At 39.0% G+C, this 26,596-nt stretch overlaps 1 protein-coding gene across 1 annotated transcript in view; it reads right to left on the bottom strand.

The window, feature by feature from the left end:
- Window positions 1-26,348, bottom strand: part of DHX15 (DEAH-box helicase 15) — a 45,906-nt gene extending 19,558 nt beyond the window's left edge. Inside the window, exons 1-6 of the mRNA XM_035324749.1 lie at window positions 26,146-26,348; window positions 19,907-20,249; window positions 15,701-15,894; window positions 14,435-14,594; window positions 13,828-14,046; window positions 4,040-4,207 (exon numbers count right to left, since the gene is read on the bottom strand). Coding sequence (XP_035180640.1) covers window positions 4,040-4,207; window positions 13,828-14,046; window positions 14,435-14,594; window positions 15,701-15,894; window positions 19,907-20,249; window positions 26,146-26,210 — 1,149 coding nt within the window. The 5' untranslated portion in view covers window positions 26,211-26,348. The remainder of the gene's footprint in view (window positions 1-4,039; window positions 4,208-13,827; window positions 14,047-14,434; window positions 14,595-15,700; window positions 15,895-19,906; window positions 20,250-26,145) is intronic.
- Window positions 26,349-26,596: the final 248 nt, after the last annotated feature.

The raw sequence follows: 26,596 nt of genomic DNA, 5'->3' as shown, positions 1-26,596 counted from the left end.
AACGAACGCCCTGTTGTCAGCTTAATAATTAGAACTTGAGACCCCTAACAATTTCTTCAGAATTACAATGAAGTCAGTGACTGGAATAGATTGATATTCCCAATGATTTCTCTTCTTCCTGGCTGATCACTTTGCCAGTCAGGTAGTACTTAATAGTCATCTCTTCTTAACTAGACTTAGTGTCTAAGCCTGCCCAGATGCCACTATGTAATGAAGGCAATACTTAGGTGGAAAAAAAATTAAAGCAATTTAGAATTAATATGGTGTTCCACCCTGAAATTATATGCTATTTGCAACTCTCAAAAACCCACACCTTTCGCTGACAGGTAATCTGCATAGTAGCCAAAGACAAAAACCACAAAAATCAATGCAATTAAGTGCTGGCAGCACTATATACGGTCACGAAAGTTTCGCAAGACATTAAATATGTAAATTAAACTATCATTCCTATGTTAAAAAGCTAGTCAACCCACATTCAACTTGCTGTTACAGACTGTACTTTAGATAAGGTCTCAGCTTTTTTTGGACCTACTAAAGCATGAAGCATCCATACCCAGAAGCTTCAAATACCTGTTACATAGTTGCATCAAAAGGCTTTGGTCCTGGTTTTAATCACCAATTTCTCTTAGGACACTTCAATACTGACAACTCAATACTGTTAGTGCACTTAGCCCACAAAGGCCCAATTTCACTTGTACTTGAATTTACTTAGCTTGTACTCAGAGTAATACAGAAGGGTAGAGGAAAAAAAACAGAACAGGATTTACCGTGTTATGGCTATGTATACCTCGTTTGTCAATGTCGCGTTGCTTAAAAACAAATGCATACTATATCATAAGAAACCTAAAGAAAAACTTTAAGTTCTTCCACACCTCTAAACCTTAAATTGAAATTACAAAGTTTCTCAGAAATCAGATGAATAAAATTAGCACTAAATTATGTAAAATAATTGTACCCAATTAGCTTTAACTGCAACTTTGCAGTTTTATCTGCAATATCGCAGTTACAGAAATATTTCTGGTAAAAAGGTTTCTAAATATTACATTAATGGTTTGATAAAAAGAGTTTTTAAAGATTAAACAAATTAGTTTGTATATTAAAAGTCTACATCTTATATATAAACTCTCTATATTGCCCTTGTATTAATTAGTAACTCTCAAGACTCCTGAAGCAAATAAAACAGACTAGAAATTCCATTCTGCTACTGGAAACTGTTCTGTTTACACCATAACGGACAAGACTAAAATGCAATGATATAGCCAGTTTGCATTAAGAGAGGAGTCAAATAGAAAACTCGATGTACATGTGATACCAACCACGTCTCAGATGCATCACTGAAGACAGTAGTTAGTCTCAATGCTCCTTCTCTTTTCCTCCCATCTCCCAGTTTTAAAGGCATACATTAATCGTAATAGAATAAAAACACTATCCAGGATTTCATAATGAAAATACCATTAAAAATCCCTTTAAAAACACACTGATTTTAGTTTCTCCCTACAAAGAACATGGTCATGATCAGTAGTTACTGCATTTTGGCTCTCAGATGCAATAGTGAAGCACTCAAAATGCTTACCAACACAAAATTTTAACTATTAAATTTTACAGGCAATTAAGCAGTGGTTTATTAACTTTTGAAACCTAACAAATAATGCATAAGACACTGTTCTCCTGAGTTTAACACTGAGTTGGTTATACTTGACTAAGCAACTGGCATCACTTTCTGTATGACAGACCCTCAAGATCATCACATCCCTAGAAGCTGGCAACTCTTACAGTTAAGAAGGAAAACTCTTCAAAACGTGAAGCAAATGTAATTTGCGCTCAAAACACTCTGGAAAGATTAATTTTTTTATTTTTATGATAAAAAAGAAGACATGACTCATCTGATTGATAAACAGTACAGTAATAACGCTTTGATGTTCAGTTGCTATGTTTGCACAATCATGTAACCATACAAAGGGAACAGGCTAGCTGCATAACAACTAATAGTAAAGGACTGTAGTCTACGTCAAGTCTGAATTACAAAACTGAGTTAAAACCACTAGGAGTCCAGTATGTGAAAATGCACAAAAGAACTTTAGAATACGGCCAATGAGAAAGGTGAGAGAGTGTTTTCAGCAGGCAGTGTATATGGCAACAATAGGGTAGAAAAGGAGAGCAGAAAGGGGCCTCTGAGTCAACATCGTCTTTCTCTATAGGGTACATGAAATATTGATTCACCATAACTAGAAAAAACATTTTTATCTACAATCTTAAGCTTTCTAGTAAATGCTAAGCACTAACAGTTTATTACAAAGGGACAAAAAAAGCTCTTAAGTCATCAAGATGTATCAGTAGTATTTGTTGACACCAAGAGTATTGCAAGATGATATGCAGCTTCCAAGATCTACCTTTTTTTTTTTTTTCCACAAAGTTGAAGCACAGGAGCTAAGCAAGCACTTCCTTGTTTTATGATTATAGCCTTTGAAACAATTCAGACATCCTTCTAGCCCTCCTTCCTTGGCCATTCTATAAGCCAGGCTCACCTCCTACAGGGGGCTGTGCGAAAGCCAACATTCTGTTGGCTTCTGTTGGTAAGAGACCCAGCACATGTGGTCCTGCTTTATGTATCCTGACCACTAATTGAAACTAGAGCAACTACACTTTACAACACATACAGGTAACATTTTTCACTTGCTGCCAGATTTCTGATAAAGATTAAAAAAATGAAACATGAAAGCAAAAACATTTCAGTCAAACAAATACACTTCAGAGTAGGGTTAAAAACACACACAGTGACTTCACAGGTCTGAATGTTGCTCTCATCTTTTTTGCCCACAGGTGATCTCTCCAGCCTGGCAATTTTTCTTGTAGTAAAATAGTTGCTATAGTGAGAATGTCTTCTTAAACACTGGTAGAGTTCAACATAATGAAAGCTACCCAGTGCATCTGTTATCCTCTTATCAAGAAAAACAAACTGCCTATTTAGAAGTGCGGTTTTAAACAAATGAAAGTTAAATGAAATACACAGCTATCACTTGTTCATCGCTGAAAAGCGATTTCATTCATTCAAGACATTTGCTAATACAATCTCGTTGCAGCATTAGTTTCATGATTTCAGATCATATGCTTTCTGCAATCAGCTTTAATAGGAAGGAGAAGATCATTTCACTAAACTTACTAAGTAATTTGTTCTTCCAGAACACTACGAGTTTGCCACTAGTATTCAGCATATATTGTACTGCCCAAAAGTCAAATAATCAACGAGCAAACCCTGCCTAGAGCAGATAGTACAATTCAGCTTTGATCTTCAAATTCTAACTTGGTGAATGCTACAGTTTCACATAGCATTAGGTTACCTTGAAGAAGCTCTACTAACACTCCTTCCAAATGTTCAGTTTTCAAGAAATATCCATACAGTTTCTACTGTGGTTTATACAAGTACTCAGGAACTGGACTGGTAATGTTACAAGAACATTCACTAATGTCATTCCTCAAGGTATTTTTGTTGGTTTCTCAGTCCTTTTTGCCTGATAAAAGAACCCCAATTCCTTGCTTAATGCTTCAGAAAACATGAACTTAAATACTTGCTTTAACTTACGCCTTGTCATAAGCCTGAAGAAACAGAGAAAAGAATTGTCTAATAACAACCCTTGAAGGAGGTGGTCGGTTTTGCCTCCAAGAGGAACATGTCTCAGAAAAATTTAAGAATAGTTTATCAGGGGAAAAAAAATCCTGTCCTTCCATGTAAATCACATGGTTGTCAAATTCAGTGTTATATTTCTCATAAGAATCTTACATGAATGCCAGCCACATTCAGTTAAATCATGTTGTTACCAGAACATTCTGGCATTATAGATGGAAGTCAGAATTTTGAATTACACTAAGAAACACACAATTATCTAAAAATTTAAATGAGATAGAGCCCTGAATTATCAAGGCTTCATTAAAAAAGCTTCCAGTTGTTGTTACACTTAAAGTAGCCGAAACTTATTTAATCACCCACACAACTGTGAGTAGCTTGTTACTGAAGAACATACCAAAATAACATACTATTTACCTTTCTTCCTATTGCTCCATTTTGTTTTTTTGGTGGAGGAGGCTCAAAAATCCTTTGCTGTTGCTGCGGAGGAAGGGTGGAATACAATGGAATGATTTTGATGTCACCCACTTCAGGACCTAAATCATCAATTTCACGTTTTATCCTCTTGCAGGCTTCATCAATCTCCTGCAAAACAAGCATACTTGTTTTAAAACTCCATGAGAAAGTTAGCCTTTTATTTTAAGCAATTAATGACAATTATACAGAAGAACAATTACAACAATTTCAGTTTTCAAAAAAATCCAAGGTATTTGCTGAATTCCCAATCAAATTTCCACAATGCACCACGATACCTCAGCTTCTATACTCTAATGAGCAGCCTAATTTGCATTCAACATCCTTTTTCTTTTAGTCATGTTTCCTAATTAATTCTCTACAAATTGTACTAAAATTGAAATCTCTCACCCTGGAATATTAAACTGCACTCATGACCTTTTCAATTTTCACAATCTAGAAGAAATTGATGTGCAAGATATTTAAAATAAGCCAATTAAGCTTTAATGTCACGTATCAGTAATGCAATTATATGGAAGATTTGCTTCATTGTACCTAATGAGAACAAACACCTTTACAGTATAAACATGGATGCTCAAAATCAAACCTCCTAATCCAGTTTCAGATTTTACTTTAAAATTAACTGAAATCCCACTTAAACTCCAGAGCAGTCAGTGAAGTACTCTGGAAATGGTACAGACTTCACAGTTTTTACCTTCATAAAGTACAGTATTGCTAGGCTATTTTCTGACAAGCTCACCACACAAGAGAGCTCCCAATCGGTTACATCTCAGTTTCATTTTAATGCTCCCATTTAAGCCAGTGAGGTGACCTATACTTACAATGAGATCTACTGAAAACTGAAGGGTACAGAAATTTAGCTCAACTATTAATGCAATTTCTTAATTTCAACTTAAAAGTTAGAGTCTCTGCTGGTATACCTCAGGTGCTCTCATGAACACTGCTAGTCTGGGTGGACCACCAACAGCAGAACTAAGTCATAGTGACAAGAAGATAACAGTAAGCAAAAGAAAATGGCTACAACACATTCCAAGAAAAGAGGCCGGCCTTCCCTTGCCACCCATAATTCACCAGACAAGTTACAGTGATGCTTAAGACACTCACACAAACATCTAACTTCAGTTAATATTAAGGCTCTGTAAAATTACTGCTTTAAAGTCTCATTAGGGAAGCAAAAGCAGCTTCCATTTTAGAAGTCCTAAAATGCAGGTACTATCTAGAACAAATCTTGACAGATTTGGGGATTAACTTTAATTTGTTTTAAAAGAGACTTCTCACTTTTCAGCATAACTACATAGAGTGTTTTAAATAATCACAGACAGTATAATGTTCAGTACTGACCAGCATATATAATTAATGTAAGCAGAGCAAAATAACAGTTACAAGGTCTACCTCTTTGATGTCAAAGTGTCCTTTAATAGTAAGCCTAATGACAGAAGGCATTATCTTGCCAATTTGAATGAACTGCAGACATTTACAGAAACCTTTTAAACAAAGGTGCACTTTGCCAACAAATCCAATATACTTTTCATAACATAAGAGGCACACAAGAAACTGAGCTGGAATGCCCCCTACTGGTTTATTAGCAAAGAATGAATTTCTTTATAAAAATGTCAATATGGATGGTTCTGCTGATAAACCCTTTCTGAAAGTTCATTAATAGCCTCCCAGTGAGAAGGAAAAAACCCTAATGTACTGGACATATCATACGTAGTAGTTTAGTAAAATTAATAACTTCATAATGAAAAAGGCAACATGTCAAAGTAGCTGACTATGCAGCCACACACCCACTCTCTCAAATTTGCACCTTCTCAGAGGTTTGACAAGCTGACACTTGGACACCTGATAAAAATTAAATATAGAAGTAAACTATGTCTTTCAAAAACACCTAAGTCAAATGCTAAAACAAAAAGCCTAGCACAGACATGAGCTCCTGATCTGAAGGTCCCTAAACTGTTCCATGGAATCTGAGCAAACTGCACTGTGTAGCTGGTAGAGCTCTGATAATGTACAGGATGCTCAATCCTTCAGTTTTATGCTTGAGATAAAATAAAAGCAAGCAGTGACAAATGAAGGCACTGCACTCTTCCAGGTTACTGTGAACACGTAGCTATAATCTTTGAGGAGAAGTGCTGTTACCCCCTAGAATTTCCCAGTGCAGTTTCAAAATATCCCAAATCAGAATTCATTACAATACTTCAACACACCAAAGAGAAGTGCATGTAGAATCGTTGCTTCCTGCAGATTTGCAGAGATAACTGTGGACCTCTCATTAAAAACTGCTTGAAGGACACAAGTCAACAAAAGCCACTGCCACTCATTCAAAGACAACAGAAGAGAACCCTGTATTATTGAAGTGTTTAATAAAAAAGTAGTGGCAGTTTCCTTTTATTTACCCCACTGACAGATTATCTGTTTCAGCTGTATGTTCACAACCAATCTTCAGTTGTAGCATCAGAGTAGAACTCCTATTTGTCAGAAGCCTTTCCAAAAAGCTATCCCAAACTACCCAATCTGAAAGACGTATGTGTAATTAGAACAGTTTGAAAGTATTGAGGATTCATTTCAGTGTCAAGGATTTCTTTTTCCCACACAAACATTTAAGTCTCGCAACATGATGGGTATGGTTGAAGGCACAATCCTAACTTTAATCCTCTGAGGATTCAGCAAGCCTAATTCAGTAGTCTTGACTCACTTCAGTATCAAAGATTTTTTTTAAATTAATGTTTGCACATTGAGTCCATTACAAACCCCCTTGAAAAGGGATTATTCCACCCACCCACACATAAGAGATTTTTCTTCTTGGCGGGAAAGGAGGAAGGTAGAATGAACTTGCCTTACATTTTGATTATGCCCGAAAACATCCTCCAAGAGCCCTGACAACCACACTGACTACTTGAGGTACAGGATGCCAGCGTACTGACAGCACAACAGGCACAGGGACAGAGGAGCCACAATTATAGCCACGACTGCCAAGGGCACTAGCACAAAGACCTGCTTCAGAATTAATCAAAGTAGTAGGTCTACCACACAACAGGTGCAAGGCTTAGGCAATGCTAAGGTTACTGAAGTGAACTTGATCCTAGTTCCTCACAAAACTCATCTTCTTAGGAGTATTAGAATTCTGAGAACTGTTTCTCAGAATTCTGAGTAGGCGAGCCTACTGACTAAGCTAGAGTTTCCAAAAGATTCTTGCTTGATTCAATCAAAATGGATTAACAGTATACTTATATGGTGGTAAAAATTACTAAATATTTGAAAGGTCTGGTTAAGGAAGTTTAACTAAAGGAACATCCCTTTCAACTAAAAGCTAGCAGTCTGATTGTTTCCAACTCCTTACTTGTGAGCAAAGGTAATACTGGGTGCAGCACCCCTACAGGCTCTCTCCATATTATCACATTATTCTCTTGGACTCCTTAAAATTGTGACAGTTAAGCTACAGACATCCCTTCCAGGGATGGATTCCTAAACTTGCTACGAAGTTCAGGTATTATCTGTGTTCATATGGGAACTGATGCTTAGCAGTGCCTCGTTTAGATACCAGGACAGGAACATGCTCCTCAAATTCTTCGTCATTTATCTGAAGCAGCAGTGCAGGCATCTGTATTTTCACAAAGCAGTAAGTAAGGTACTTACACCTCTCAAATCTGGCAAGATTTTTACTCTATCTCAACCCGCTTTTCTGTGCAAAAGGTAGGCTGATGACTACTGCCTAAGAAAAAAACCCACGGATGCAGTAACATCTGTTCTCACTGAAGAAGTGCTTGTGTGCAGCTAGAAATGCAATGATTCAACAGATGAGAAGGAAAATACAAGTTTGCAGCCTGTTGACAAAATAAGTGCTGAATTCTTAGAACGCCAGGACTGATGTTATATTCAATTTTAACATCCAATAGATGACAAACAGCAACAACTGCTACTCACATCAAGCTGTCAAAAAATTAAAAGCAGTGTTTTCTTTTTTTCCCTTTTCTCATGGCTGATGAGTACTTCTACAAGTACATATACACACACTGGTACTATCTCACATTCACCTATGAACGGTATTAAATACTATAGTAACAATACACAAGATATGCATGCATTTTGAGAAGGGTTGTAAGTCTCGCAATATCAAAGAATAAAACAGAAGGTGCTTTCCATACACAAAGTAGGTGTATTTAATACTTCCAATTGTAGTCAAAAATCAAGTACTCAGAAGCCCTTTCAACTATTCTGTGAAATAAACACACTCAATGTCACCATGATACTTCACTGCTATGATTTCTGGACTTACCATGGCAACAGGCCTGGCTGCATTTACCTTTGTACAATGGGTATTGAATGCTGCCTGATCAGCAGCCTCTTACTCCTTTCCAACAGTTCAACTACAGAGAGCACCAGCTGCAGGTTAGTTTCTTTAATGCTCAAGATAGCCTTTTCACAGCCTGACCCCTTTTGTCTTCTTTCATCCTGTCTCCTACTGCTCAGTACTGCTTGCATCCCTCACCCATAGGAACACAGAAAAACTGCCAGCGACAAGACACCACATCATACGGTACAGCTGAATTCCTACCCCTTCCTTAAGAAAGGAAATCCCTTCCCTACCCCCCCAGCTCTCCCAACAGTAAATACAAAGCCTTCCACATTGCATAAAGGACAGCATCAGGCAGGAGGTCTCCTGAAAAAGCCTGACAAAGGTCATTTAGGAAGATATAATGAAAAGCTGGTGTTATTTAAAACTGAGAGGGTCATAACCAATACTTCTGTGGCTTAGCTTCAACAGTATCACTAAAGGGGTTAGTGATAAATTCCTAGCCCATCTGACCCTCATCCTCCTTGATTTGTTTTAGTAAACACGAACAGAAAAAAAGCAAGACTGAAAATGTGAACAAGACCTAATATTAAAGGCTTTGATTTTTTGTTTTTCTCCTAAAAAACTCATTTTTGAAAGACTAACTATCTCCTAGGCATGACTTTTAAAGATGACCCATGGCCATTTATTTTAGAAACATGTTGGTTCCTTAGGCTCTGTGTCCAAACACAGACAAGATGGAGAGACTCAAGAATGAAATAAATCATAAATCAGTACCTCCCCAGCTGCCTAAACTCTTCCTGTACATCTGCACTACTCACATGTATCATCTCACTAATATTTAACAACCTCAAGCTCCGCATCAAAAAAGTAAGGATTGGAACATATCATTAGCAACACACCTAAAAGGAGATGTATAAAATTAACCACACAAGAGACCAATTTTGCTTCTTATTATGCAAGGATGCATCCCCATCCCCCCTCCTCCCTTTATCTGCTCTTGAAAATATAGTCCTTATCACACTATTTAACCCAAATACTCAGTAGAAATTCACTTCCATTTCTTTCCCTCATGGTGTTTATACAGTAAAGAATGCATTGCACATACTGACAAGTTACTATTAGCATGAACAGAAATAGGAAAGGTTTATAGGAGCAGTTCTGTATATTATTGAGTTAGTGTATCACATCTTTAAGAAGGAAGTTTGTGCTGAGAAAGTACTCAAGATTCTTTCATAAAGTAGCTCTGCTGAAATAGCAGTTGAAAAAAAAAGAAACTCAGGAAGCCTAGCTAGAATTAACTTACCGAGTTCAATTGCCTCCTCTAAGCTAACAATCCACTCCAATAACCTGAATTTCCTTCCTTTTGTTTATATGTAGTAGCCATCCATGCTACCATAGCTGAGGCGTGAACCTTCACCACAACTACAAGGCAGACCTGCCAAACAACCACCAGGAAGCTGCCCTGAGCTGAAGGGCTTCAACTGCCAGCAAATGTTCTGGCTCAACTGCTGAACTTGTGTACAGGAACATCCACTGAAGCCTGAGCAGAGCCTGAGCAGCAGGTTAACATCTAAACTCTATTGTACTGCCTTTCAAGCAACTGTTTCTACAAAAAGATGGTGTCTAGTGATGTAATTTTAAGGACGTTTAATGGAACAATCTGAGAGCTCAGCATACAAAACAGTTGAATGATTTTTGTAAACATGGTCATTTGCAACATTATTCCGGAAACTATTTCTTCTTCAGTTGACCCTGTATCAGATGACTTACACCCACACTAAGAATCCCTTGACAAAAGCGAACCTCAAGACTGCCCCAGTTAGAATGTTCTTTTAAATAGGAGATGCAGTCTTAACTACAGCAGATCACTGGACACAGCTAGATTCAGCTTCTTGGATAAATGAGCCAGGCAGACATTACTGCTTTTTTCTCCCTGACGGAAACAAATACCAAAAAAAGGCACAAGACAATTTTATCTTGTGTAAAAAAAAGGAGGGTGGGGTAGCGGGGTGTAAACACCTTAGAGCATTCCCTCTTCTCATACAAGTTCTTATCACAGAGAGTGCACAGCCAGACACATCTGGCTCTGATGACATGAACCTCCTGGAAATATTTTGTCCTCAAGGCTGCATGAAACTTCACCTATTTCCCTCTCTTTTCATCAATTTGCCTCTCTTTCCCCAGGAACAAATACAAACTGCTACATTCTAAGATGAAGAGAAAACAGCCAAAACAAAAACAAGAAGCCTTTTAAAGCTCTCTTGTTTCAGGAGATGCTCTGAATACACATGAAAAGAAACAAAGCTTTGTAAAATACAGGGGAGGGTGAGCACCTTCCAAGGATGAAGTCAATACTTGACCATAGCTGTGAACTGCTCTGTCAACAAATCACAACTGAAATTATCTCAGCACAATTCTACGTTCATTTTAACTTGGTCTATTTGAAATACTTCATGTTGACATCATCTCAAATACATGAAAAGCAAGGGAATTCCTGCCTTTAGCACTGGCACACAATTACTGGTGTTACTTTCTCAGTTAATGCACCTCAACTCCTCAGCACATTCTATGTAAGGTTGAAACAAGACAGAGCCTGTGTTCACTGCAGCCCAGTATACTTAACTGACTCAACCTTGATCAATCTCTACCACTGAGACCAAAGAAGTCGTCAGTTTTGACTTCAATTTCCTCCTAAGAAAGTGCCTGCTACTTTCTTTCACACTTCCAGTGCTTAACCAACCCGTAAGGAAAAAACGAAAAAAAGGTATACTTCTCAAATAAATCCTCACTTATACAACATTCTGCCAAAACCTCCAACGTCCCCAAATGTGTTTTGCAACCACTTTCAACACTACCACCATTTTGCCAACATCACATTTTAAACCCTTCTAGAACACTGACACCAGAACCTCACAGCAATGTTTTCCAGTATATTTAACTATATTCAAGAACAGCGTTGATCTGCACTTCACATATCCAGATGCAGCCTGGATTCATCCTCCTACATACATGATGTATTTGGCTCTATGGAGAGAAGAGCACTGAGGTGGCAGAGAACACTTTGCATTCAGAAGTGCCTAGGTTACTAAGACATGCAGACAGATCTATAGTTTCCATATCATTATTTCTGCACACACCCCCCACCCAATTTCATCTGTAATGATTTTACACCTACTTACACCTACTCTCAGATTACTGATCTTAATGGAGTGCAAAATCTAATACTGTTCTAACAGAACTCCAGTAGACAGTAAGCCTACAGCCTCTGAGATACACAGGTGAGCCTATCTTGAGACATTTAGAGTGAACATCCACAACTAGACCACTGGCGTCTATAATCACAGCAACAGAACAAATATGATACTGCCTGTTACCTTGGATAGACACGTTGACTGAAATATAATTATATTCACTTATTTATGAACTGAATTCCCTGACAGATTTTTTTAGTTTCACTTTCTTGACAGTGAAGACAAGACATTAATGTCACTTCCATCATCAGAAGTCTCCCTGGTACACCAGGGTGACTGTGCAGTTGCAATTACAACAAACAATCTTTCTTCCTTACTTGTATCCGATGGGATCAAGTCCTGTTTCAAAATGTTTATTCCTGATCAATCCCTAAACCACAGTGCCCCCAAAAATCACAAAACAAAGGAGATAAAACGCTTCACACCTTCTCTACAGAAGCTAAACCAGACTTCAAGTTCACACTAACTGGCTAAATTCACACCAGCTCCAGGCAGAGCTGCTCCAGTGGCCCTGAACAGTTCATCCATCATATATGGATACATGGACTGGAGAGCTCTAGATAGGAAAATCAAGGATGGTGGCTTACCACTGCAACTTAAGCGGTTCAGTAAGGCAACACAGGGATATTACTACTAGATGCATTTACGCATAGGTGCCGCTACACCTATGTACATGCGTGGTTTAGTAAAGCTTTTGCGCATATTATCAACACTACATCCTGTAAATTTAACCCAAGGGAATTCTAAGGATGTTTGAACTATAGAACAGAGACCCTCTGAAGTAACACTGGGTACTAAAGGAATCTAGAGCCATAACATGAAGAGTAGTACTTGTCTGTCCAGTTGCTAACATCTGAACAAGTCTTCCCATGTTTGCCATATCAAATGAATCAGAACAATACATAGCAGCTGATACAGCAAAGACATCATTTGTAACTGAACATTAGAAGGACGAATATTTGTTCTTCTTGTAAGGTTGAAGAAGAAACCTTCATGTAAGGTTAAAGATAAAGGTTTAATTGCTTGACTTAGCATCCTGGTTAAAGACACTAAAATCTGTGAGAACAGCTGCACAACAGTGTTCTATCACCACTGGTGCCATTCACCCACTTGCAATAGTTGTTTCATTAACTCTTGTTAATGAAGTCTGAACTAAGACTTCTAACTTCAACCAAACAGGCAAGCTGCAAAGCTATAATCCTTGAACTATTTTTACCTACCTATACTTTTAACTTCTCTAAATGGAGAAGGACAAAAGTAAAAGCATATCCATCTTTAGAGGGACAGTCACTATTTCGGTTCTCTAAGGGCAGAGAATACCTGCCAGAAGACATTTTAATCAAATACCTTAAAACTTATCTAGGAGGCAACACAGATGTATCAGTATGACTGGCCAATCTACTCAAGAAGCCTGTGCACCTGCAGTATCACAAGCTGATTGTACAGTAACAGTTCCAAAGGAAGGAGAAGATAAGACTGAGTGCTTACATTCTGTAAAGACGAACTGTTCCACACCCTTTGAAAGGTATTTCTTCAAAACAAGTCAAGAGACATTCAGAGGAGCTTCAAAACAGCCTCAAGACAGTATTAAAAATAAAATTTATTTCAAGTAAAACATTTAAGATTTCCAGGACATCATTTCCTCCTGTAGTTTGGATTAAGTGCTTTTATACAACCTTCTCTGACAGGCTAACAAGCCACTACTGAATTACAACTCCCACTGTGTGGTACAAGAAGACCACAACCCAATACTCAAAGCTATTCAAAAATGTAATTTTTACTAAAGATGCTACTTATAGCGAAGTGTCAGAACAAAAAGGTTATTCTTCATTTAAGTCATACTGTATACATCCTGAAGTGCACAGAACTACATTTTCATTCAAGAACATGGATGCTACCAGGTACCCAGATGTTCTGGGTTCACCTCAGTATGAACCTGGGTTTCATACCCTAGGTTTCTCTTAGAAGTGCAAGATTAAGATGAAAGCCTTCATTTTCGAGAGGTCTTGTGCTGCAATATGCATATGCTTTACATTTCAAGTGCTTAACATATGACAGGTGGAGTACCCCACATCATTTCCAAATGGTAAACTAGAAAAGGAAACTAAACATTTCAGTCTATACAAGCTACTTAAAATAGTTTCTACATTGCAAGATGGATGAAAAAAATAAAAAGAAAATACCTCCTGTCCAGTAAGAAAGAGTAGAAGATCTCCTTCCTCTTCTTCACACATGTGAATTTGGATCACTGTTCGAATGGCAGCCTCCAGGTAATCCCTTTCTGGTTCTGGAGTATAGAATATCTCCACAGGATGGGTGCGACCCGGGATGGTTAGAAGAGGACAGTTATCAAAGTAGATCTGAAACTTGCCAGCATCTAAAGTAGCACTCATAACTATAACCTGTAGGTTTGGAAGACACAAAGCAAAGAAGTTATTCCAGAGGTTGACATGGACCTGCGAAATGTTACACATACAATGTGTAATAGCAGGAAACTAAAACTGTTGACTATGATTCAAGCATGCTTTTACCACTTGAATACAGAACCTTTGTTTCAAGGTGAAAAAAACTCTAAAGGTTATAATTACATCTTTCTAGTATTTCCTTCAATACAAGCTGCAGTAGCACCTTCCTAGAGTTATCTTCCCAATATAGTTCACCATTAACACATCAAAACAGTTGATCTACATTAACTGATCTTTATAATCAGCTAATGGTAAGCACACAGATATCCTTCTTCAGCATGACTAACTTAGAAAGGAGATGTTGCTGGGCTTCATCACTACTGACCTTCAAATCAGCTCTTTGTCTTACAACTTCTTTCAAAACTCCCATCAAAATATCAGTAGCCAGGGTTCTCTCATGAGCCTCATCAAGAATTATAACACCATAGCGCTCCAGCAAAGGATCATTCATTGCTTCACGAAGTAACATACCATCAGTCATATACCTGAATGCATACAAAAACAACTTTTAATAAGTCTGATTCAGAACCCTCTTCCACATTATTCACTAGGTTGAAGTAAGCCTTTAATCAACCAACTTTTAAAACAGATGCATTAGTAAACTATTTCCAGAGTAATAAACCCATTTAAAGTTTCAAGTATAAATTACAGTAGAATAATAAATGAAATCTAGGAGTAGGAACAAAGCTTAAAAAAAGGAGGGGGGAAACAAGATTTGGCAACATTTATGAGAAGTTTGACTATTTGCAGACTTCCAGGTCTACAATTACGGGCAGGCAAAGAAAGGGAAAAATGCAACTCAAATCCTAGAACTACCATTCCTGCAACTGTCTGTTCTCTACTTTTTTGCTTTTCCTCCTCAGTACCATTTCTTTGCACATGAACTTTATTCTCAGCTTTCAACCATTTCTATGAGCAAAAGAAAAACACTATTTAAACAGGTAAGACTCATGAAAACACGCTATACGGAATCCTTTTTAACTTATCATTCTGAGTGTCATCTGCAAGTGATGTACGAAGTCAGCCTGGCTCCACACATAAAGCATGGGAATCTAAAACAGCTGACAACTAAAACACCAGCAAACTCAAACTTCAGACTGAGTGCCCTAGAGTCTGGCACAGGTCACTTCTAAAACTTCCTGGTAGTTCTTACTAAAGCACACTAAGGAACTTCACCAGGATTATCTCAGGTAGTAAATTACCACTGACAAAAGTCAGCCAAATGCATGACATGAGGAGAAACTGAATGCTGAAGGGCTTTGAGTAGCACCTTACTCATAAAAAACACTTCTTCAGATCGCTCTCCTCTTCTTGGATAACTTGAAATCACTTCCATAGGGTCCAAAGTTTTCTTTAACAGGAATAACTCATTTCTAAATCTACTCAAGCAAGCCCCCCACCCCAGGTTTCTCTCAGCTGATGCTACAGCTCCTCTCTTCTTTACTCAGGTATTGGAGGTGTTTGTCCGTAGGTTCACTCCCCTCTTTATTACTCCTTTCAAAGCTTTCCTAACCCCCCTTTACAGCCCTATGACTGTCCCCACCCTCAAGAAGACACTGTAATGCCTCTACCAGACAGCTGCCACACTTACTTCAGAATGGTTTTTGCACTACTGCAGTCTTCAAATCGAATAGAGTAACCAACTTCCTGGCCCAGCATTACATCCATCTCATCAGCGACACGCTGCGCCACGCTCATTGCGGCCACTCTCCTAGGCTGGGTACATGCTACTCCCCTCTTTGGTCCAGGTAACGAGCGCATGTAGTCAACACACCATTGAGGGATCTGTCAAGAATAACATTCAGTTTTACATCTGGGAATTAGAAGCATGGTTAATGTGTAACTATTGTATCAAATAAAGATATTTATCATTTCACTGAGATGACAACTGTATGCAGAAAGATATCCAGAGATGAGAGCAGACAATTTAGTTGGACCCAACACCACTAAATAAAGCATGTACATAACTATCTCGGAATTATCAAGGAAGCTAATAGGTTCACAGGATCTTTGGGCATTGGTAGATCAGTACCCCAGAGGGATTTAACAGTAGCAATTGTGCTTGAAAGCAAGAGATCAAAATTAGCACTCAAAATTTTGAGATCCACAATACAGTTAGGTATTTAAAAGTCCTACAGTCAACAAATAGTACTTTGCAGCTTAAAAAAAACATTGCTTATTAACACACATTAGGAAAAAAAGGATACAGAATTTGGCTTAGCTATAAATCATGACCAAAAAAAAAGTTTTAAGTTATGTTTATTTGGTTAACTCTTGTTCTTTGGAAATCTTGTCAAACAGATAAAATCCCAACATTCTGGTTAACACTCATCTGTCAGACAGTAATTTTTTTTTTTTTTTTTTAGGAATTTGTAAACAGTAAGTATCATCCCAAGTAAGCAGCTTTTTCAGAAGAATTTCTAGGGTCACAAACTTGAACAAGATAGAATATTATTAACATTTTCTCTGTGTGATGTTTTATGAGGAGACAACTCCAGGCACTGCTAGTTTGAAATCTATAGATGCACTCCTTACTAATTGGTTTTAAGAGTATCCTAAAAAGCACACACTTACAGAAAAGTGATACTATTTATGCAATGAACCAACAGAAAACAACAGAAAGAACTGTGTGGTTTCACGTAACCTTGGAAGATTTTTCTTCTCAAATACAGTATTCCCACTGCAAAATTGGAGCAACTGAACACTAAGACTCATCCACATCAGACAAGCGTAGACTGTAATAAACAGCTCCTTTTCTTAAAATGGAGAACATACTGCCATTATAAATACAAAAATAGAAAGCAAAGACCATGAGAAAATATGACAGGAGACCAGACTTCTGAAGAACAGCTCAAATAGGAAATTCTATTCAAAATTAAAAATAAGAGCAGCTCTTAAACACTGATGACGTGAACCTGGAATCCTACCCAGTAACACATACATACTTCTCAAGCAGAGAGTAAATAAATTGTTTCCCATGTCACTAGGACAAACTCAAATGTAAGCACACAAGGTTAACCTCAAACGGCCAATCCTGACACGAACTTCAAAGCAGCATGTCAGCCAGGCCATGCTGATGGGCAGTAAAAATAACGTAGAGGCTATTTTCCAGGTAACAACAAAACCTACAGCACTAGTGTCAAATGAAGGACAGAGCCTCTGTAAACTTCAATGTGTTAATCTGATTTAGATGAACACCAGAATACTTTCAATGTCCAGCTTTAAAAGACACAAACACTAAAGGGAAGGACTATGACATACTATTTCAGTCATGATCACTGCTGGGAATACATTAAACCATTTGTATTATCTAGTTCTTAAATAACGTAACAGTTAAATTTATCTCCCCAGCACACAAAAATACCTATCAAAGCCCCAAATTTCCTAGACAAACAAGCACACACAAGCATTTTTATCAATACTGAAAGAACAAGGGCTCAGTGTCTTTTTTACACCCATGTTAACTCTCCTCTGGACTACAAGGGCAGCAGGAGATGCAGCCATACCCAAAATAATACTGCTTCTAAACTTCCCCTGCTAAGAAAACCTGTTGAAGAAGTGGCATCAGACATCCTATTCTGTGTAGCTAAGGCTCTCAGTGAAAGCAGATACTACTCTACAATTCCATCTGCAGAACAAATTTAAATTATTTCAGCAGCACCACAAATAATCTCAGATTTAAAAGGGAGCGTGTTGCAAACAAAGCAGACAAGCTCTTTCTAAAGAGATTCAACTCATCTGTTCCACAATTACAAAACTGAACTTACTCAGAGCATTTAAAGAGAACACTCAACTTAGAAGCTTAAACTTAAATTACAAAGCAAGCCATTGCAAACACTGGGGACCTGAAAATTTGTGGTAGAATTTGTGGTCTTTGCTTCCAACATACTTCTTCAGTGTATTTTAACAGATGGTATAGTTTAATGGGACTTATTCAATTTCAAGCAGGTCTTTAACAAGACTTTTCAGAAAGGTTTTATCCCCTATTGTTTTCACCGCAAAAGCCAAGCTTTCTCAAACCTGGGCGCTCTACAAGACTGAAGGGAAAACCTGCACATAAGTGGGGAAGGCACTTGACAGATGGCAGCTCACTTAAAAGATGATCCCCTTCCATAGGCTCTTTGCCATGAAACGTAAGATAATCATTTCTGGAAGGACACATTGCAAATTTCAGTGAATGCCAACTTTATACCAGGTAACAGCAAGCATAAATAGTTAATGGACACATTCAGCTTCAGTATTAGAGGTTTTTTGTTTTTTAAACAGAAGAATATTTATCTTGCTCTGATTGATGAGCATAAGGAGATGAAGATAAATAACCATTCCCCAGCTAGTTTTAAGATGGCACCTGAACACAAGAAGAGTAAGACAGCATCACATGCAAAACAAGGACCTCCCTAGCCACAAACAAGATCATTTTCAATGTTTTGGTCCTACAAAGGCACTGTCCATTTTTTCAAGATATACCTACAGCCTCAAAGAAGTAACGCATAGGAAGCAGTAAGCTGTCTCAGAAGCTTCACATGCTTTTTGTAGCTTAAAACCTGTTTTTAAGAAGCCTTAGGTTTCTTAATTCCTTCCCAAAAATTAGGTGTAAAGTAGTAACACAACTCAGTAAAAGCTTCATACCTTGGGAGCAACATGATAGAAAGCCACATTTAAGTTGTAATCTCAAATGTTAAGAACAAACCCTTAGATCTATGGATTCTAAGATCATGCAGTGAGAATTTTTTTTTTTGTGGCAGTGTTTTGTTTCTGCCTTTTTTTTAAAAAAAAAAGAATGTGAATGTTCAGAATACCATCTCTTCCAAGTAACTGTACAATCTATTTTTCTAAAGAAACCTATAAAAAGCTGGTCTCTGCCGACACGTTAAAAAAGCAGCACAGCCGTAAAGTACCTTCCAAACAAGAAGATGGTTCTCAAAATGTGCAGCAAAAAGGGTAACTTCAAATATTTCAAGCACACATATAAAAAGGTGTTTACTACACTGTCCTTTTACATTTTCCAGATTTCCAAGTTTTATTTTTGACTAAGAAATTCTCTAAATTAGTTATAATCTATTTTTATAAACAGTAAAATATCCTTCAGTTTTTCATTATGTCTAGATAAAAGGAATTTTGCAGGTTACAGAACAAAGGACTTGTTTACATCACTTTACCACACAGATTTTCAACAGCATATCAGAGGACAGATTGAAGTTTTAAGCAGAGTTGTCCAGCTATACGCACAGCGATGTGCCTTTTCTTAAATCTTCCCCATTTTACCAATCCCCACAGTTCTTAAGTACTAAGGAAGCTCAGCAGATCTGCTGTCCTTACTTTCAGTGCTGAGACAAATCGGGTCTGAATTGTATGTGACATTCCAGTTCCCATTAAGTTTCTAACTGTAGCACTACATTTCATAGAACACTACCAAGTGCTTATTTCTGTAACATTTTTCCTACTTTCAAACTGCTACCTACACAGCAAAACAGCTGTAAATTTGGAACCATCAAGTCAGTTTGTGAACTTGTACACTTCTGTCTAGCAGTTAAAAACTATCTTCTTCTACCACAAAGATAACTACCAGAGACCCTGTAAGAGATCAGGAGTAGATCATGAAAAGGGAGGATGCTTAAAGATTCGTCTCACATACTTCTGCATTCATTAAGCATATGAAAGATTCAAATTATTTCTGCCCGTGATTTGTGAGGTTTTTGCACAATTAATTTCAAGAAACCAAAGAAAGTTACAACCCCTGCACCTAATGACAGTCTCAACCTTTAAAAACTGCACCATCGCGTAACTAAGAACTCACCTGTGTTGTTTTACCAGACCCAGTCTCTCCAACCAGTACAAATGACTGATGCCTAATCAAAATATCTGTAAATCTTTCTTTATATTCCCAGACAGGAAGCTGTAGCCGTTTTTTCAGGATGTCATAGTAACGAGGTGTATGTGGAAGATTTGTGAAAGGGTTAATACTGTGTGGAATCATTGCTGGTTTCATAGGTGGTAACCCAGCAGCAATGAGCGTAGAGTTAGATGCTGCTCGCAATTCCTTTTCCTTCTCGCGTTCTCTGTCACGCTCTCTATCTCTGTCACGATCCCTGTCACGATCTTTCCGGTCATCACGGTCTCTGTCCCGGTCACGATCTTTCCTAAAATAAGTTAGAAAGCATAGCAGAAAATTAGATACTTGTATTTAAATTCCTATTTTGCATTTAAATATTCAAAGTGACTTTAGAGATCTCTACTGCAAAGAGGATATAAACCAAATACTTCAAGGAGTCCTGCAAACAATTACCTGGAAGTACAAGCATCAGAGCACAACAGCACACAGGGCACGTTGACTACTAGGTACCCTCATTGTACACAAGCACTGCCACACATCCCCTCATTATAGGCAAGACTGAAAAAAGCCATCACACGGAGAACATCATCTTCACCCTCTTCATTTAGTGACTATCAGTAACCTACTGTACATTCTAGACTCCCCACAAATCTTCCTGTCACTACTTGCTACTAGTATAGAAAAATACAAACACTAAATACACTTCTTGCCTACTTAACAAGAGAATTATGCCAACTGCAAAAAAAAAAAAGAATAAAACTTCTTCAGGGTTCAGGTATCATTTTAACATCCCACAATTACTCTGCAGGTTTTTGTTTAAAGTCTTCCATACAATTATGACTCGATCAACTTTGATATAGATTGCTGAATTTGAAATTTCCTTAACACCAGTCATTACAGTTGCATTGTCTTCTCCAGTATCGCCTCCTACTACCTACTTCAATCAACATTTGTATTCCCATTTGTTACCAAGCCTCAAACAACAGCATCTACACAGCTATAACTGCATGTGTTGTAAAAATCTGCATGTTACCTGAACAAATGTCAGAGTAACTACTTCGTTTCTTCATCATAACAAAGAGGAATACAAACTTAAAGGTATGTAGATAAGGAGAAGCCAGATATGAACACTACTTCAAGTTACAAGTTTGCTGTATTTGGTTCAATTTCCCTGAGATAAAGTAATATAAAAAGCTACAATAAGACTAGTTAAGGATCAAATAGGTCAAGGAGACATAATTTGTATTTAACCTCAAACAACCCTGAACTTCCCTATTACTTGTATCAGAACACAAATCATACTTTCTTGCAACCATTAAGCCCCCAAAATAATGATTTTGGGAATGCAATAAAAAAAACAGTATTATTTTCACTATAATTACACACTCAAAATTCAAACTCCAGCCTCAGTCTTAGTGGCAGTTTCTGATTTTGAGGATCTATGTACTTGTTTTGCACGTAATTTCCACACCCCCTACTGAACACTCCTACCCTCATCAAGAACTCATTACTTTCACCCTAAGAACTGTAACGACATGTTTTTAATGGAGATCTAAAACTTATTTGATTCAGCACTTTGAGATGAGTCCTGCTTTAACAAAAACACCCCACTACATTTGAAACTAGGACAAGCAAAAAGATGGGTGACATTTTCATCTGCAGAACTGAGGACACCCTCATCGCCTTTTTATGTAAACATGCATGTGAGCATGCATTATGTTAACAGCAACAAACAGCAAAAGGCAAAGCAACAAACTGGAAATGAACACCAGAGTGAACGCAGATATAAACATTTGTAGGAATAGTAATTAAGGGCAAACAGGACCTCCCCACTTATTTACCTGCACACATGCATGCCTTTAATTAACAGAATTTTGTTGGTGGTGTTTTTTTTTTTTTAAACTATGCAGCTGGCATTGAAATGTAACCAGTGAAGTAATAAGGAAAATCCTGCGTACAGGAAAGAAAATATGCTGTAGATCCAGAAGGAGCAGCACTTCTCACACAAGAGAAAATCTACATAGGCCATATTTGCTCCCTCAATACTTTGACGTACTATGGCTTCAGAGGTTGTCAAACCTAACTTTGAGAACAGTTCTTTAACACAGTCACACTGAAAAGAAGGGTCCCAAAATACACTGCTTATTGTGTCTGACCTAATTCACTTTTATACAGATTTTCCTGAAGCTTTGGACACTGAACTATCTAAAAATCAAGGGCCGTTTAGATCATTTGCTTGCATCTGAAACACCATAGCTTCAACATCACTTAAACATGGTCAAGTACTTTGCAAGGTAGAAATCTCCTCTTCCTTTGCAAGAACAGACAATTACAAAATTCAATAGGTTTTTATGTTCTGGTAGGGAAAAGTTACCCATTACAAACTGAAGGAACTAGGCTCCATAATGCTACGCACAGTGGTTGGTGGAAGAGTCTAGTAGCATGTGTCAGACAGGAATCAAGCTTTGAACTTGTAGTTAATGAGCTATTCACAATTAGCATTTTTAAATATATGCAGGTATTGGGATAAGCAGATGTATGGTCAGACAGTAACATCATTAATAAATCAAAACAAGGGTGTAAAAGCAATTTAAGTATGGTAAAGCAAGGGTAAAATGCGACAACCTGGTAAACAGCCTATTCATTGAAGGGAAGAACAATACACGCTACTGATGGCTTCTGTTGTTGTTTTCCCCACTTGGACAAGATACCAACGAAGAGCTAGAAAGAAAAACCCTTCAACAGCAGACTGTTCCCTAGCTGTTTACTTAAACAGTGTCAGAAGCTTCCACATAGCAGATGGAGTTTATCTCCAGGTAAGCTTCAAAGTGGCAGAAACCAGCACTCGTGCTAAAAGGAACAGGCTGATGCTGTTGCCAACCCTTCCCTTGTGTTGGCACGCAAACTTAACAGCCCTGTGAAGAGCAAGCCCTCCCCAGACCCTTCAACCATCATTAAATCCAGCCCCAATCAGTCCTCTGGCCTTCCAAACACTCTCCTGCAGCACAATAGTTGGCTTCCGTGCTGGCAGCTATTTGGCTGAGTTTACAGCATACATACAATCTCAAGAACAAGACACTTGATTAAATGAACAACAAACATGATCCAAAATGGAAAATCCTGTTAACTCCCCATCTCTGTTACTTCATTTAACTCTTAAAGCTGTTAACTCATACAGTAAAGTTAACCCATCCAATTCTATCTACATTTCAAAAGCCAAAAAGTCTACTTAGAGGTTAACCAAAAGTTGTTTCTCTGTTTTAGAATGTTTAAGATAGAAGGGGAAAACTAGATCTGAGCCTTAAGAAAGCACAATATACATAGCACGTCCTCAAATTTAATCTCCAGTGTTATTTCACAGTAGCAGTTTTTCCTAAAAACACTTCCAGTCTTCTGTTATTACTGAAATTCAGCAGCCGCATCCAGATGCCTTGCATCAACAAGGGAAAGGAGGAATGACAGCTATGCTGCCAAGTGCATTTACTGAACTATCTAAAAATGCAACTTGGCAGTTCTTCATTTGTAAGCCATCATGTTACTTTTCATCACTGCACTGAGAATACTGATCTCAAACCCAAAAGTGAACAATTAATGTAAAAGAAGCAAAATTTAATCATGTTTGTTTTGTGCATGAAGCCCATCACAACCTCCATAATCAGGAAGAGTTCGTTGGGGGTGGTCAGTTTTGTTGGAGATTTTTTTGTTTGGTTAGTTGGGTTTTTTTGTTGTTGTTTTTGTCTGATCTGCTACTTGCAGTCACTTCCTTATGGCCATATGTATAGATGCAAAAGAAACACAGCAACACTAAATTAGAGGATGAAAAACAAAACTGAAAACAGAAACAAAGGACCAGGTAAAACCACTGTTCACCACAGTAGAAGTCTAAGTATTTCCAACAGAACATCAATGATATTTTCACCACTAGTGAAGAGACATGGCAAGAGCTGATTGCAGCTGAAGCAAAAAAACTAATGCTGTTAAATGCAGATTTCCACTTTATATGTGGAGAAATAAAGAAAAGAAATTGAACAGAACAATACATCCCACTAACAGCAACTGTGATGTTACACAACACCAACTGAACTATGCTTGGAAAAAAATACCAACATAAATTGTGGTATGCATTTCACACAGCAGCATTTTAACAGAAAGTCTTCTGAACTATTTGCATTTTCCCAAGTATTTTTTTCTTTATGGATGATATTTCAAGCCCGGAAGATAACAGGTGCCATTCCTCTGCTTAAGGTTACAAGAACAATTACAAGCGTGTCGGCCTGGCATCATTGCCACATAGGGTTGCACAGGCCTCAGTTGAAAAGGAACTAAAACCCAACTTGGAAACTTGACACAACTTGTATAATGCAGATCAGCAACCCAGTCTGGATGCAAAGTACATGACTACTCTGCATTTGAAGTGGTATCTACTCAAGGAGCTAACTCAGCTTAATCCAGTTTCAAACTAACTAAATTGCATAAAGGCACTCTGCATGGAGGAAGACAAGTACATGCATGCTATTATCAAGAACCTCTCTGTATCTCAGCCTTCTATATGCTGTAAAACTTAACAATCCTTAACCAAGCAGGTTACTATGCCTTGTGCTCGCTGAACTCAGGTCTCAAGGAATATTAGAAACAACCAGACACAAACCTGCTTATAGTGACTTGTTCTTGGGCCTACTCCATTTCATGCTGCTACTGACAGAGGAAGGGGCACAAAACCAGCATCTGTGGAGGTTTTAGGTGCCTTAACAGCCAAGGATTTCTGGGTAACAAGTTTGTACCACTGTTGGGAGCTAATTACAGCTTTTACAAAATGGGAAGAATTCAGGATGGCATTAGAAACAACGCCACATGATAAAACCATACCAGAAATACAAAACCCACCAACACACAAATAAGGAACTACTGATCTGGGATTATCCACACAGATGACCATAACAGTTGTACCACAATCATTTAATACCCCATTGTGGCATAACCACTTGAAAATTTTACTAAAGTCTCTTTCACAAGCAAAAAAGCGTGCACGTGCAACTTTTTTGTATGCACACAGAAGTTATGCAAACTTCTCGCAAGTTGGGGAAAATAGAAGAGATAAATAGCTTGATCCATTTAATTAAAAAAAAATGATACTTTTCTTTCATGCAGGAAATGTATGTTCAATAATAAACATTAATTTCTGTTTAGCAGAGGACAAATTCATTGAACTAGTGGCTAGAAACTGGAGCTACACAAGCTTGCTTTTAAGAAAAACAAGTTCTACTAGAAGAGCGAAGACTGTTTGTCAATGAATGCTAACTGTTATGGTGGACTTCTAGTTCTTGCGAGTTTTGAGAAGAATAGGCATTTTTATCAAATACTCTTAATACTCCCGCCTGAACAGTGCTGTTGGACTTCAGAAATGGATTGATTCAATGAAGTCTTCCGTGCTACAACAAGAAGGATGGACTAAATAAAAATAGCGCTTTTTTTCTGTTCCTTCACTATTTAGAAATTTACCTTTGCAGTCATTGTCCCCTCAAAGAAAAGGGAAAGGAGATTGTGCAGAAAAGGCCGTAAAACAACTGTGAATAAACGGCTGGCACCAGCGCATGGCCTGTGCTCCCTCAGTTTCATTAACCTTAGTGAAAATCTGCTAGATAAAAGGAGTTCCAAAACTAACTTGTGCAAAACAAAGGGGGAAAAAAAAAAAGAAAAAAAAAAAAAAAAGAACAGCAATCCCCTAAGCCCCACCTAACGCTGCCCCTCAGCGCCAGAGCCATCCCCGCCGCGCACCGAGAGAGAGCCATTAACAAAGGAACACCGCGGCTCGGCACTCGTCACACGGGCCGACCGAGCCTCACACTGACCTCTAGGCCCGCATCTCCCACACCTTCCAAACCAGAAGAAAAAAAGCCCAACAACAACAACAAAATAGCAGGCGGCGGGGCGAGGCACACAAAGCCGCCCCCGCGGCGCCCGGCCCTCCCGGCGCCCGCTCCCTTCCCCCTCCCCACGCGGCTCTGAGGCCGTCCCCAGGCCTAGGCCCCGCGTTGCCGTCGCCCCCGGGGCCCTCCCGAGCGAGGCAGCGGCCGGGCCCACGCCGGCCCCACCCCGCCCCGGCCGCGACCCGGCGGCAATGGGCAGCGGATGGCGGCTGCAGGGATGGGGGGGGGGGGGGGGGGGGGGGGGGAACCGCCACGGGCCGCGCCGCCGCCGCTTACCCGTCGGAGCGCTTCTTGCTGGAGCTGTAATCGTCCCCAAGGTCTAGGCGGTGGCGCTTGGACATGGCGGTGGCGGCGGGATGGGCCCGGCGGGGCGCGCTCGGCTCGGCTCTCCGCTCCGCTTCCACCGGCGGCAGCGGCAGCAACGGCGGCAGCGCCGCGAGGCCAGGCGCAGCGCTAAAATGGCGGCCGGAAGGAAGCGCCGGGGCTGCGCCAGCCGCGGGAGCGCTCGGCGGAGCCCGCCCCGCCCCGCCCCGCCGCCAGCCGGGCGGAGGGGCTGCCAAAATGGCGGCGGGGGGCATGGCGCGGGGTGCCTCAGGGTAATAGGGCTGGGGGTGGTTCTGCTGCGGTCAGGCGGCCTGGATGTGTCCTACAGGGAAAGCCCGCTTCCACAGTCTGTCCTGCTCTCCTGTTAGCTGGAACAGAGGTTTCCACAGAGGGAGTTTACATC

The sequence above is a fragment of the Oxyura jamaicensis genome, chromosome 4, assembly GCF_011077185.1.
Source record: "Oxyura jamaicensis isolate SHBP4307 breed ruddy duck chromosome 4, BPBGC_Ojam_1.0, whole genome shotgun sequence".
Classification (NCBI taxonomy): Eukaryota; Metazoa; Chordata; class Aves; order Anseriformes; family Anatidae; genus Oxyura; species Oxyura jamaicensis.
Note: the sequence above shows the minus strand (reverse complement) of the source record. Positions and strands in the feature narration are given on the sequence as shown.